The sequence below is a fragment of the Mustela nivalis genome (assembly GCF_964662115.1).
Source record: "Mustela nivalis genome assembly, chromosome: 1".
Taxonomy (NCBI): domain Eukaryota; kingdom Metazoa; phylum Chordata; class Mammalia; order Carnivora; family Mustelidae; genus Mustela; species Mustela nivalis.
This window is the reverse complement of record NC_139020.1, coordinates 146,692,250-146,708,204: the sequence shown is the minus strand read 5'-3', so window position 1 is coordinate 146,708,204 and position 15,955 is coordinate 146,692,250. Positions and strand designations below refer to the sequence as shown.

Sequence of the window (15,955 nt, the reverse complement as noted above, 5' to 3'; positions counted from 1 at the left end):
CCAAAATAGTAGTAGTAATAATAGCTACTATTTGTTGGGACTCCATTATTTGTCAATTGCTTCACACACATGATTTCATTTAAATTTTCCCAATCCTTCAAAGAAGACTAAAGCTCTACTTCATCAAATTGATCAAAATCAATTATGATTTCATGGTCCCACAGTGAGGACACGATAGGATGATGGAATTTCAGATCTCTAAATTTTTCATTTTATGGAAGAAAAACTCAAATAATGCACTCCCTTTGAGAGTGGAACATATAAATAACATGGTAAGACAGGAGACTGGCCACACCTCATAGGCAGACATACCCTCAAGAAGCAAAGACTGACAGGCCAAGCTTGAGTTCGCTTAATAACTCCTGTATCCTGAAGCTACTCCCCCAAATCCTGCCTTCACAGGTATTTTTTATAGTTTTCTGTTAGAACCTAGGTCTAATTATATGCTCAAATTTATCACTAAAAATTTATAGATATGGATATTTACATATAAAGAATTCATTTTATAGCTTTCTTGTTAGGGAGTGTTTTGTTAACTACAGCATATATCCTGAGGGGTTTCAAAAGTCTCTAACAATTCATTCACCTGCAGAGTACCTAGATAAATATTATTACAGCCACTGTATAAGTAGAAAACCAAGGAAATGGGGGGAAGGAGAGAATATTGATTTTTCCATTGATTAAGTGTAGTCAAGTGTTGGTTAGTATGAGTAGGAAGACAAGAAAAGATATACTTTGTCTCAACACAGGCTGAAAGAGAACCTTGTGACATACCTCAGAATTCCACTAAAAGAAAATACTATCTTATATAGATAAAGCCCGATTAAGGATTTTCCAGATACTTAGTTCTTTTTAAGAGTTTATTTATTTGAGAGAGCGAGAGAGAGGGAGTGAGCGGGGAGAAGAGGAGAGGGACAATCAGTCTGCACTGAGTGCAAACTGACATGGGTCTCAATCCTAGGACCCTGAGATCGTGACCTGTCCTGAAATCAAGAGGCAGACAGTCAACTGACTGAGCCACCCAGGAGGCCCTCCAGACACCTGGAAAACACCAGGGAAGTAAATGGAAATGACTGAATGACTGGGAGTAGAACACAGGATTTGTTTTGGTTTTTGATTTTGGGGATTTCTGGAAGTCATGACAATGTTCTGGAATTAGATAGTGGATATGGTTGTACACATTGTGACTATGGTAAAATCACCAAATTAGTAACTTTAAAATGTTGAATTTTGTGGTATATGAATTTGATCTCAAATTTTAAAACTACACTTTAAACAACTAAAATTTCACCAAATGAAGAAGAGTAAAATATTTTCTAGAACTGTCTTAAGAAACTTGAACACATCAATCCTTAAAATCAGTCTTTCCTCTCAAATCATCTATCGCTCAGAAACTGCTGTCAGGTACAACAGGGCATTTAGAAAGATGGAGTTCAGAAAACTGAGGTGAAATGCTTGGGCCACTGAGCAAATTAGGTCCTCAGCAGTCAGGGAGTCACACTGAGATTTTTGTGTCCTGAAAGACTAACGTGCTTATTTTTGCAGCATTGACCATGGCCACGAAAGCATTGAGGGATCTTGCAGCTGGACTGCATCCAGAAATAAACAGAACTGTAGGAGACCCAACTTCATCAGGGTCCATTAGAGTTCATCCTACTTAGGCAATCTGTTCATGTTAAGTTTTCACAGTTAGCCTAGAGTGAGCCCCAGCCAACCTCCAGACACGAGAGTCAAAATAATGGGATTTTTGTTTTAATTTACTGATTTATGGGGTGGTATGTAATCCACAACAGCCAGTACAACTTGAAAAACAAAAACACCATCTAAAATAAATTGGTATAACTGAATAAATTCTCAATAATGGATGAAGTAAAATGAATGTCAAAATCAAGGAACACCAGGCATTTTGAGAGATACGTTAGCAAGGGGTACTATAAATAGCTACACAGGGTAGGAAAGAACGAAATAGGTCTCTTAACAGCTAAAAAAAAAATCAATAACGTATTTCTGGCATCTTAAACAGTAAGATATTATAAAACGCAAATTGTGATATCACTGTAATCTAAACTCTACTTGGACACATAATACTGCAAGGTACTTTCTTCCCCCTGCAGGGAACTTAAATAAAAAAATGTTGTCTAAGTAGCTCCAAAGGGGGGAATCAGGATCAAGTAGGGTAGAGAAGTCAGTTTCAGCTCAATAAAAAGAAACCCTTCCTAACAATTAGAATTTGTCAAAGGTGAAGTGTGCTGTTTTGTGCAAAAAAGGGCTTTCCAATGCCAGAGCCATACACATAGTAATCTCTCAAGGTGACAGCCAATAAAAGATGCCAGCCCCAGGTGGGAGCTGAGTCCATTTTTCCAACCTGCATTATCATTCACTTCACCTAAAACTACTGGTCTGATCTTTACACGTTAGCCAAGGGAGGTAGGTAGGTAGGCAGGCAACCAACCAATCACCTAGTCCTCCATTAAAACTGAACTGAAGGGGCACCTGGGTGGCTCAGTCGGTTAAGCAACTGCCTTTGGCTCAGGATCCCAGGCCCTGAGATCGAGCCCCACATTAGGCTCCCTGCTCAGCGGGAGCCTGCTTCTCCCTCTCCTTCTGCCCTTTCTGCTCACTCACTCTCTCTCAAATAAATAAGTAAATGATCTTTAAAAAACACCCTTAACATCAGTCTAGCCACAAGTTTCTAGATGATTTTAAAGCTTTCAATAGCTTTTGACAAAAATAATGGCCCCATGCACCCTGAACATACCAACCAGTTCTGCTGACTTTTCCTACTGTTCTTCACCTCCCCACTATTCCTCCCACCTGGCAGCACACACCTGCTTCGTTCTGCACTTGCTTGTTCAACTGCCCACTGACCCCAGTTACCTGCGGGATTCGCTTCTTCACTTCTTTCAAGTTTTTACTTAACAATCACCTTCAAAGTGAAACCTTCCTTGCCTACCCAAAGTACTTATCACCACGTAACATCTAACGTTTTCTAACATAAACCTCTTCTTCATTAATTCTTATTTTCTGTACCAGAACATAAGTTACAAGAAGGCAGAGAAATTTATCAGTTTTGTACATTGCTGTATTCCTTGTACTAGAACAATGCCTGGCACACACAGATCTGTTAGAAGACTGAATGCACTAGATTGGGGTGGTGGGGGGGAGGGTCAAATTCCCTGTTTTTGTAAATAAATTTTTATTGAAACAGTTATGCTCATTGCGTTATGTACTGTCTACATTTTTTCAGGGCTCTGAGCCTGGAAACGAGCAGCCGCCACAGAGGCTGTGGCCACAATGCCTAAAATACGTATTACCTGGCTCTTTCATAGAATGGTCTGCCGACCCCTAATGCCCAGTTGTGGAGCGTGTCAAGTTCTGGTTCTAAATGTCTAGGTAACTGAAGTAGATTAACGATGGCCATGTATTCTCTGAAGCTCCAGCTATCAAGAGTTGGAACCTCTTTTCTCACCTCATGAACCACCCTGGCTTAGTGATCCCCCTCAACCAAGAGCATGGGATAGAAGGGGCATGAGACTTCTGAAGGGGTTGGCAGCTTCCATGCAGGCTCTTCCTGAATGTGGCTGCCATGTCGGGAAGCCCGAGGGAGTCCCCCTTGAAGGTGAGTGGCCCCCACTGAGGATCCAGGCATACAAGGGGGGGAACCCAAGCTCATGTTTCCAACCCACAGAATGGGGAGAAAATAAATGACTTATTTTAAGTAACTTAGCTTTGGTGTGGTTTATTATCTAGTAAAGGCTAACTGATACAATCAAATTTATTAATTATCATTCTTAGATTAGCCTCTCAGGGCGAATTTCTGCTTCTCTTCATATACCTTCATACTATTACAATGGCAGCAGGCTCCTACTTAACTTATTAAATTATATGCAATTTTCTGTTATTTCTTTTTTTGCTGTTATTTCTTGATAACTTAACAAATAAATGTAATAAATATGTTGATTTGTAAAGATTTAAGAGTAGTTTTGAGAAAGTCTGGTTTAGTTTCTGTATAATAGAGGCTGGCAAACCATGGCCAGTAGACTGGCCACCTACTTTTGGAAATAAAATTTTATTGAAACAGGTCATGGACATTTATGGATTCTCAATGGCTGCTCTATTAACAGTACTGAGTAGTAATGACAAAGACCATAGAGCCTACAAGCCTACAGTATTTGCTATTTGGTCCTTTGCAGGAAATGTTTGCCAACCTCTACTGTACAGCATTACTTTGAATCTTATTCACAAAAGTGAAAGAATCTAAGACAGCTATCAAGTACACTTTCAAAGCGCAAACAACTCTCAGTGATTTTCTGGTTTCTTAAGTAAACACCAATTCCAGGGGTTTCATAAACCTAGTAAGAAATGAGTATTTTGATTTCTGACACACCATAAACCAAAGGAGACAAACATAATTTCTTTAGATGCCTCTTTCAAGGTGCTACAGTTTTTTGGCTGCTGTAGTGTGTCAAGTAAATACATCTTTCTGACAGCTCTGCTGGTAAAACGGAGCTGGAATTAGTATCCATTATTGAAAGGTCACTGCACAGGGACAAGCCAGCAGCCAGTTCTAAAATGTTAATAACTCTGATATTTTTCAAATGTAAATAAAAAGTCTTCCTTTGTTTTATAATTCTCTCCCTAAATGGTTCATTTAAAAATGAAAATGTTGAAACAAAAAATCTGAATGACATAATGTCATTGCATGCTGGTGATATGGCAGTGACTGTACTTAACAGAGTTAGCATGCTTTGTGGCAGGCCTACCGGGTGGCGGACACCGTACTGCGATGCACTTCATGGAGTCTAAGATGTCACTAATTGGCAGAAACAGCGCTATTTTATATACCACTAAGAAGGAAAAAAATGCTGCCAACCGCATTATGTCACATGCTTTATCACTCAGAACCCCATCCTACACTCCATGCAAGTGCTCCCTGAGACTTCTGATGAGTTTCTCACCTATTACCTTTATATGGACATAAAAAGGAATATGGAAATAAAATTAGTTGGTCTCATTTTTTTCTAAAAAGTTCTTCCCATTTGGAGGAGGACTCTTCTCATTTTTTAATTCAGAATCATTGCTGTCTGTGTTGTTGTGCACACTGTGTACCATCAGAGCACTGGTACAAGAGAGTGTGGCTGGAGCAGACCCTCCCGAGGTCTCTCCCTGTTGCTGGTGCACAGTCTGCAGATGAAACTCAGCTTAGCCACTGGCCCAACACAATGCCTTTATGAGGCACCCGGAAAGCAAGAATAATCATTTCCTCATCTACCTTATCATTCACTTAGGTGGAGGTGATTTTTAAAGTATCGATGTTGGAAACAGCTCTATGTTCAGAAGAGGGAATTTAACTCTGTAGGAATTGTAATAAATATATAAACCAGTAATCAAGTCAGAACCGATCCGAAATAAAGATTAACAAGAAGATTTCATTCCAACCAACCACACACATTCAAAGCCATGCAGTGGCAGGTTGTCAATGACTCTTCACATCGCCACACTCCAATGACTCTTAATATGCTCTAGGTTTGCAAACATGCATTGGGTCTTAACCCAACCCCAGAAAAATCAACACACACATTTAGTAGCCAAAGAGTTTGGAAAGCAGCAGAGCATGTTGGAAAATCAGACCTGGTGCTCATCTCCAGAGATGGGAAGCAGACCATTCTGAAGGCCACAGAAGCCTCTTCCCTTCCCCTCCTTTCTATCCTCTGCTAGCAGGTGCCAGCAACAGTTCCCAAAGTCTGAACTCCTGGAATTCACTACCCTTCCTCATCCTGCCATCCTTGCTGACTAACCCCTTCAGCCAAAGACCATGTAGAGTCATCATGCCCACTATCTCTACTTCTGGTGCCACAAGCAGTTTATGATCCCCAGTCATTCATCCACCATCTCCAGCACTCCAAACACAGACAGTTTTGCAAATCATCTTTCAAGGAAACACCCTACCCATTCTCAACCCCTGAACCCCTTCCACTGTGACATCTGCAACAGACCATCAGCAAAACTCCCAATCTGTCCACCTCTCTCTAAATGTATCTGAGCGAAGTCATCTATTCCATACTGCTGCTTCTAGACCTTTCTAGACCTGGCAAACGTTTTTCTTTAAGGGCCATAGGACAAATATTTCAGGCTTATGGGCCATGCATGTTGAATCTCAACTGTGGACAGTACCATTATACAACCAAACTACCAAAAACGCATGTAAATGAATAGACATGTCTATGTTCCAACAAAACTATATTTGCAAGAGCAAGCACCCAGCCAGCAGTCTACGGCTCACAACATATCAGATCAACAGTCTCTACCACCTGCTTCGTCTCTCCCAATTGCCATCACTCAGACCACTAAATCACTCCTGCTTACACCCTGAGCACAATATTAAAGCACAAATGTTAGTAACTAATGTTACTAACATTATTACCATTAACTAACACTGTTCTAGCCATAATTACTTTTGTGATTTCCAGTTCACCCCACAAAACCTGGAATGGGGCCATGAGAACTGAAGCTTCTCTGGTTGGGGGTAGAGACAGACTTTAAGAAGAAGAAAAAAAAAACGAGCGTAAAATTGCCCCTCTGTAGAAGAAGGCCCTTGACACTTAAGCTTCATTAGCTTGGTGGTAAATCTGCCTGAGCTTCTTCAGCTGCTCCAGCTCAAACAGTTCATTGAGCACAAAATCTCTGTAGCCATTGAGATCACCTCATAAACAATCCTTCCATGCCTGATTTCATACTTCCCTAAGTTCCTGCCCTTTAGCAGTTTATCCTTCATCCTGCCTCAGCCCTGGAATTCCATGCTTTCACAAGCCAGTAGCTGCAACCTCTCTAATCTCAATTTCAGCCATCTGACTCCTCACCCCCTCTCCCTACCAGCCAATGGGGCAACTAAGAGCCCTATGGGCACTGTTTCGCAGTATCCTAATCCTCAGACCAAGTTAGAATGCTTTGAAGGGATTCATGGGTGGGCTATTGGTTTAATGTAACAAATACCAGTAAGACTTACAGGAAACTGAGTGATGTCACTAAGATGGTGATACAGATTATTCCTGACTCTGCTCCCCTCACAACAAGTGATAACTGTTCAAGAACAAGACACCACTGAGAGAATCCTAGAACACGGAGATGAGACTGAAGCACATCCTGTTTCAAAGAGACTGAGACAGACCATATCTGAAGAGTAAGAGAAGCAGCTCCATATTGGCCACATTGCCCCTCCCCCAGGCCAGTGTAGCACCCCAGGGAAAGGTCTCTCTGAGCCTTTAATTCAACATTGGGAAAAAAAGAACCTGCAGGGAAAACCAGCAGCCCCCCAACATTGTGGGTTGCTATGCAGGAGCCCTTGGTCTGATCTTGTACCACAGGGATTGCCAAGGGAATCTGTAGAGCTCCGCCAATGGAAGCTTGACTAGCGGGGAGGGGCTGGCGACATCCAACATGGGTATCTTGGCAGACTGAGCTTGTTCCTGAGGTGACCAAGTAGTAATCTCAATGAATGGTTCTGCTGAGTCACAGCCTCACCTGCCATGAAAAGTGATTTTGAGCGCAATCTGACCAGTAGGGCTAGTGACAGCTGGAAGCAGTGTGGACCAGTGGCACCACAGGCAGGTGAGCAGACGGAGCTGATCACCCACAGAGAAAAGCCAGAACTGGGTATGGAGCATCCTGTACTAGAAACGAGCAGGGGGATTCGTTCACAGCCAAGACTGAGGGTCATTCCTGACCCTTCCCAACTGGAGTTTGGAATTGAGAGTAGCCTTGCACAGACCCTCCATGTCATATTCATGCAAGCAGCAACATAGCCTCACTCACTATGGGAGTGTCATTTGGCCCCATCTGACCAGATGGGCTGTGACAAATCCTAGAAGCTGTGAAACCTGATAGCACTTGAGCCAAGAGATGGGCAAGCAGGGAGAAAAGTTTGCAGAGGAAAGCCAATGGCCTTGTTCAGTCAGAGAACTTGGGATGTAAGTTGGCTTGACTTAAGACAACAATGAGCTTTACCAGCTTTAGAGCTGCTTCTCCTACTGTCTCCAGATAGGAAATCTAATTCAAAGCCCTGCTGATTCCTGAATATAGCCTTCTATAACCAGGGAACCTAACAAGAGCATGCAGGAAATTTTAGAGCCCATTCAATAATACACGTAGAGTGGTCCACTAGCAGAGAGCACAGTCAATGGTTTCCCCCATCTGTAGAGCAAAACTGGTGCCCTCACATGACTGGGGAATTCAGGACACAGCTTGACCTAATTCACATTCCCAAATGAGCTATACAGGTGCTGAGTGTCATCCTGCTGCCCTGGCCAGAGGCAGGGCTAATTTATAGCCCCAGTCTAGTCCCCAGTCTTGACCTAGTCAGAGCCTAGTCAGAGAATCCAACCAACCATGGAGCCCATCCCACAGCCTCACTCAAGTAGGGAATGGAGCCAACAGTCCTATCCAACTGTTCTGTGCCTGTGGCACATCCATCGCTGTCCTCAAAAGACAATTAGCTGCCTTATCACAAAATAGACCAAAATAGCCCATCCCACCTGCTCAAGGTCATTACCAGCAGACACACCCAGAAACCCAAACTGGGCTAACTGGTGAAGATTAATCTCTGCCAAAGCAAAGTTGTAAACTTGAGGATATTGATTACTCAAATGTATGGATATCAGCCTAAAGAATCAGGATCATGAAAAGTCAAGTAAAGATGACAACACCAAAGGAAACTAATAAAGCTCCAATAACTGGCCCCCCAAAATGGAGATCTCTGAACTGTCAGACAAAGAATTCATAATAAGCCTTTTAAGGAAGCTTAGTGAACTATAAGAAAACACATTACCCTATAATTGGGTAATGGGCATTAAGGAGGGCATTTGATGTAATGTAAATGAATTAGGAAAACAATGCATGAACAAAACAAGAAGTTCAACAAGGAAATAGAAACCATCAAAAAACCGAACAAACAGAAATCCTAGATTGAAAAATACAATAACTAAACTGATGAACTCAATAGAGTTTCTAGTAATACAGAAGAAAGAACCAGTGATCTGGAGTATAGGACATGGTAATACCCAGTCATAAAAGCAAAAGGAAAAAGCAACAAAAGAATGAAATACCCTATATGAATTATGGGGGCACTATGAAAGGAAACAATATTCACACTATGGAGATTCCAGAATGAGAAGAGAGAGAACAGAAAGTATATTTAAAGCAACAACGGCTGAAAACTTCCAGAAGCTGGGGAGAGAAATGGACATCTCTATGTCTGAGGCCCAAAGGACCCCAAATAGGGTGAACCTGAATAGAGTTACAGAGGTGCACTCTGTAACAAAAGTTAAAAACAAAGGAAGAATTTTAAAAACAGCAAGATAAAAGAAGGAAGTTAAATACAAGGGAAACTCCTACAAGACTACTGACAAATTTCTAAACAGAAACTTTCAGGCAAGGAGTGAATGGGATGGCATATATAAAATACTGAAAGAGAATAACTGTCAACCAAGAATTCTATACCTCATGAAGCTGTCTTCCAGAAATGAAGAATGAATAAGGATTTTCCTAAACGAGCAAAAAGAGTTAACTACCATCAGAAATGCCTTCCAATAAATGCTAAAGGAAATTCTTTGAGTGGAAGTAAAAAGTAAATACTAAAAGTAAAATATCATCATAAAAATATAAAAAGACAGTGTAAATCTCACTGGTAATGGTTTAAGTATATAATCATAGTTAGATTCTGCAATATGGTAATAGTGGTGAATAATTCACTTACAACTCTAGTTCGCAAGTTTAAAAAATAATGTATTAAAAATAATAACTACAATAGTCTGTTATTAATTATACAACATAAAAAACACATAAATTGTAACAGCAATAACCTTAGAGAAGTAAAAGTGCCAAGTTTAAAAATTCTACTGAAGTTGTTATCAGCTTAAAATAGGGTGTTACAAGTTTGAAATATCTTATGTAAGCTTTATGGTAATCACAAGGAAAGAACCCATAATAATTACACAAATAACATAATAAAGAATTCAAAGCAAAGAGATGGCAAAAGATATGAAAACTAAAAAAAAGCAGGATAAGAAACAAAGAATAATGAATCTGTAAGATAACCAGAAACAATCAAGAGAGTGGCAAAGGTTAGTCCCTACCTATCAATAATTACTTGAAACAGATTAAATTATCTAATTAAAGGACACAGAGTGGATTTTAAAAAACCCAACAATATGTTGGCTACAAGAGACTTCACTGAGAGTGAGGGATAAAAAAGGACATTTTCATTAAGTGGCAACTAAAAAAAGGCAGGATCAGCTGTACTTATATCAGACAAAATGAATTTCAATGAAAAATTATCAAAAGAGACAAAGAAGATCATTATATAACGAGGAAGAGGTCAATACAAGAAGATATGACAATTATAAATAAGATATGCTTAACACTAGAAAACAAACTGAGGGCTGGAGGGGTGGAGGATAGGGGGAGGGGGTAATTGGGTAATGGGCATTAAGGAGGGCATTTGATGTTATGAGCACTGTGCGTTCTCTGCAACTGATCAATCACTAAATTCAACCCCTGAAATTAATAGTAGAGTATATGCTAATTAAATTGAATTTAAATAAAAAATTTAAAAAATTTATTTGGCAAATATAGGAGCTTCTAAATATATAAAGCAAAAACAGATGTAAAAGGATAAATAACAGCAATATAATAATAGTTACTTTAATACCCTACTGTCAACAATGGATAAACCATCCAGACAGACAATCCATAAGGAAACAGATTTGAACAATACTAGAGACCAAATAGAGCTAAGAGACATACACAGAACATTCTAACCGACAACAGCAGGATACACAGTCTCCTTGAATGCACACTGACCACATTCTAAGACAGACCATGCATTAGGCCACAAAATCAGTCTTAGAAAACTTAAAAGGACTGAAATAATATCAAGTACCTTCTCTGGTCACAGTGGCATGAAACTAAAAATCAGTAACAATGGGAAAATGAAAATTCACAAATACATGGAAATTCAACACTCTCCTGAACAACCAATGGCTCTAAGAAGAATTACAGGTGAAATTTAAAACAAAGTTTGAGACAGATGGAAATAGAAATATATCAGAATTTATGGGATACAGCAAAAGTAGTTCTAAGAGGGAAGTTCGCAGTACTAACACTTACATTAAGAAGCAAGAAAGAGGGCGCCTGGGTGGCTCAGTGGGTTAAAGCCTCTGCCTTCGGCTCAGGTCATGATCCCAGGGTGCTGGGATCAAGCCCCACATTGGGCTCACTGCTCAGCAGGGAGTCTGCTTCCTTCTCTCTCTCTCTCTGTCTGCCCCTCTGCCTACTTGTCTCTCTCTGTCAAATTAATACATAAAATCTTTAAAAAAAAAAAAAAAGGTGAGAAAGACCCCAAAAAAACAACCTAAATCTACACCTTAAGAAGACAGAAAAAGATAAACCAACTAATAATGTAATTGGCATCGTACAGTGACAGATGGGAGCTACACTTGTAATGAGCACAGCATAATGTACAGACTTGTCAAATCACTATGTTACACACTAGAAACTAACTATACCTCAATAAAAAAAAAAAGAACTGATCCCAAAGAAAATAAGAAAGATTAGAGTATACATAAATGAAATAGAAAACAGAAAAACAGTAGAAAAGGTTAACCAAACTAATAGTTGGTTATTTTGAAAAGATAAACAAAATTGACAAACGCTTAGTTAGATTAACTAAAAGAAAGAGGGAGGGTGGGAGGGAAGAAGAGAGAGACAGAGAAAGGATTTGAATCAACAAAATTGTAAATGAAAAAGGAAGTATTGCAATGGATTCTACAGAAATTCAATGTATCATTAAGAGGCTACTATGAACCAACAATACACCAATGAACTAGAAAACTTAAAAGCAATGGAAAAATTCTTAGAAGTCTACAATTTACCGAGATTAAATCAGGAAGAAATAGAAAATCTGAAGACTGATTACTAGTAAGGATAATGAATCAGTAAGCAAAAACCTCCCAATGAAGTGAAGCCCACGACCAGATGGCTTCACTCGTGAATTTTATCAAACATTGAAAGAATACCAACTCTTCTCAAGCGCTTCCAAAAAATCAAAGTAGCAGGAAACATTGCTGAATTCATTTTATAAAGCCAGAATTTATCCTGTTATCAAAACCACAACAGGACACTACTAAGAAAGAAAACTAAAGGCCAATATCCTTGATGAATACAGATGCAAAAATTATCAACAAAATACTAACAAACCAAAGTCAGCAGCACATTAAAAAGGATCATTCACCATGATCAAGTGGGATTCAAGGATGGTTCAACATATAGAAAATCAATGTGATATATCACATTAACAGAATGGAAAAAAGAACATATGATCACCTTAATAGACACAGAAAAAGCATTTGACAAAATTCAACATCCATTCATGATAAAATCTAACAAATTAGGCATCAAAAGAAAAAGGCATATATGACAAGCTTACAGTTTAACATCATCCTCAATAGTGAAAAAGATAAGGTTGCCCATTCCCACCAACATAGTACTAAAAGGCCTCACTAGAACAATCAGGGAAGAAAGGCATGTGAAAGGAATGGCAAACAAAGAAGTAAAACTGCCTCTATTCGTAGATGACACTATTTTATATAAAGAATCTCTAAAGACCCAACCAAAAAACTGTTAGGTGTCATCAGTAAATCAATAAAATTGCAGGATAAAAGATTAACAAAAATTCAGTAGCATTTCTATATGATAACAATGAATTTTCTGAAAAAGAAAGAAATCAATCCCAATTCCAATAGCATCAAAAGCAACAAAATGCTTAGGAATAAATTTCAGTAAAGAAATGAAAGATCTCTACTCCAAAAAATACAAGATGTTAATGAAAGAAACTGAAGAAGAAAGGAAGAAATGGAAAGGTATCTAATGTTCATGGATTGGAAGAATTAATAGTGCTAAAATATGAAAAATACCAAAAGCCATCAATATATTTAATGCAATCCCTATTAAGATACCAATGACAATTTTACAGAAGTAGAAGAAACACTCCGAAAAAACTTTTGTGCAGCATAAAAAACCATCAGGAAAGTGAAAAGACAAACTATTAAATGAGAAAAAATATTTGCAAATCATATATCTGATAAGAGGCTAATATCCAGAATATATAAAGAAATCCTACAACTCAATAGCAAAAAAAAAAAAAAAAAAAAGTAACCCAATTAAAAAACGGGTAAAGAACCTAAATATGCATTTCTCCAAAAGGTGAACAGGTAAGTGAAAAGATGCTCAACATCACTGGTTACTAGAAAAATGCAAATTAAAACCACAGTGAGATACCATCTTATGGCTATTAGGATGGACACCATCAAAAAGACAAGGGCTAACAAATGCTGGCATGGATGAGAAAAAGGACCCTTGAGCACTGCTGGCAAGAAAGTAAATTGGTGCACCCACTATGGAAAACAAGATGGAGGCTCCTCAAAAAGGGGAAAAAAAAAATAGACCTATCCTATGATCCAGCAATTCTGAGAATATATCCATAGGACTAAAACACTCAAAAAGATGTCTGAAACTGCATGTTAATAGTAGCATTATTTATAATAGCCAGACATGAAAAAAACCTCAGTATCTATTGACCAATAAATGGATAAAGAAGTTATGGAGTGTGCATGTATGTCTGTGTATGCATGTATGTGGTTACATACATCATACATACATACATATATAGGTGGAGGGTTGGGAGAGGAGGAATAGGAATAAGGTGCAAAAAGGCACAAGACCCCAGCTGTAGAAAAACAAGTAAGTACTAGGAATATAACATACAACATGATGACTACAGCTAACACTGCTGTACAACATAGAGGAAAACTGTTGAGTAAATGCTAAGAGTTCTCACTGTCAGGAAAAAATTTGCCCATCTTTTTTTTCTTTTCATTCTACCTATAGGAGAAGATGGATGTTAGCTGAACTTATAGTGGTAATCATTTCACAGTATATGCAAATCAAACCAGCATGCCTTAAACTTACACAGTGTTGTTATGTCAGTTATTTCTCAATAAAACTGGAAAAAATTATAGGAAACTAACAAAGATTTCAATAGATTTATACTGTAAGAAGCACCACAGATTTGGATTAAAAAGAGTGGGGATAATTCCTTTGAGAATGAAAAGAGCTTGTAGAGCCCCAAACATCTATGGACAGGAATCAGGCTTAGAACCTTATTCAGCTACAATTATGAGCCATCTTTATGGAACAATAACAATGATCCAGAAGTTAGAGGTAAGAGCCATGGAGTAGCAGTTGCAGGGAGAACTACTCTCAAAGCAAGAGATATTTTTCTTCCCCTGTGGAACAAAGGGAAATCAGGAAATAACGTTTGCCAAGATTTCAACATTGTCATGCATCAGTGATTGCTATGTCCTTTTAGTTTTTCCTTTTATTTATTTTTTTAAGATTTTTATTTATTTATTTGACATAGATCACAAGTAGGCAGAGAGAGAGAGAGAGAGAGAGAGAGGAGGAAGCAGACTCCCTGCTAAGCAGAGAGCCCAATGTGGGGCTCAATCCCAGGATCCTAGGATCATGACCTGAGCTGAAGGCAGAGGCTTTAACCCACTAAGCCACCCAGGTGTCCCTAGTTTTTCCTTTTAAACGAGAGTTTCTATGAGGGCATTTCTTTTTATATATCCTCATCGGAGTCTAGAGATGTGGCAGAGCAGATAACTTGTGTCCTTAGTTCACAAGTCTTCAAGTTTGAAAGGACCAAAATTCAAGGAGCTACACCTACCAAAAATGTATCCAAAGGGTCTCATGATATCTAGACTTAATTTAGATGACTACACCCTAGTTATGAAGCCTTGAAAAAACCAAGATATCCTTCATCTGGGGAATGGATTTAGAAAAAAAAAAATTAAAAAAAAAAAACCTGTGGTATATCCAGACAAATGGAGTATTACTCAGTGCTGAAAAGAAATGAGTTAACAAGTCATGGAAAGACATGAGGAACCAGAAATGCATATCACTAGGTAAAAGTCACCAATCCTAAAAATCTACATACTCTAGGATTCCAACAGTGCCATTCTGGAAAATTATACTAGAGAGACAATAAAAAGACAATTGGAAGGGGAAGATATAAATGGGGCAGGGGTTATATGAGAAATTTCGGTACCTACCTTGCAATGTAATTTTAAACCTAAAACTAGCCTAAAAAAATAAAGTTTTAAAAAAACATTTTTAATCTTAATGTTATAGATATGCACAAGAAGTAACAAAGCCACCCTCAACCCATCTGATCTTATTTTCTAATATGTCTTGAACTAAATGTTTTTATTCTGACTGACAGCAGTAAGTCTAATTACCATGCTCACACTCATATTTCTTGGTTTATCATCTGTAACACTGCCTATAGGAGGAAGGAAATTTTGAGCCCTAAAGGAAAATAAATGAACTTAGAGAAACTAACACAACCCAACCACATTTCCTATTTTCACTGATAACATTATTATTCATAGATTCTTAAATATCTATTTTGATTCATCACCTTTGAATAGCACTTCTTGACTCCCTGCTATACATGATGAGGAAAATAACAAAGAGGCAGAAATCAAGACTCAAAACAGATTCTAAGAAGCATTTACCTTGTTCATAAAGTAGCTTCATATTTGAATCTTTGCAGGCAACCAGATTGTTGAGCAATGCAATCACACTTTGCATAGTGTTACCCAGAATGTTCTCCTGATGTTCCTGCAATAGATCACAATTTCCATCATAACTATATAGAATTCCACATACATCATGATAGAGACAAGTGGTCAAATGACCTCCATCCCTTCAGTCTTTGCATAAAGTTAAACAATTATCTTTCTGTGCTTTAATGAAGCAGACCCTTCTGCGTTACGGCACTCCTCATCAGGGCGTTAAGTCAGAGGGGAGGCAGCATGAACCCGTCAGGGTACCAGCA

The 15,955-nt window shown here is 38.6% G+C and overlaps 1 protein-coding gene across 9 annotated transcripts in view; it reads right to left on the bottom strand.

Moving 5' to 3' along the window:
* The window catches only part of ULK4 (unc-51 like kinase 4), a 636,882-nt gene that overhangs the window by 267,509 nt on the left and 353,418 nt on the right, over positions 1-15,955 (bottom strand). For 6 of the 9 annotated variants that reach the window (XR_014310110.1, XR_014310113.1, XM_082724762.1 and 3 more), the window contains one exon: positions 15,633-15,738. The exons of the other annotated variants lie outside the window; for them this stretch is intronic. Coding sequence is in view for 4 of the 6 variants with exons in the window: in XM_082724762.1 (XP_082580888.1) it covers positions 15,633-15,738 (106 nt within the window). In the remaining 2 variants the exon portion in view is untranslated. The remainder of the gene's footprint in view (positions 1-15,632; positions 15,739-15,955) is intronic. 9 annotated transcript variants of the gene reach the window in all.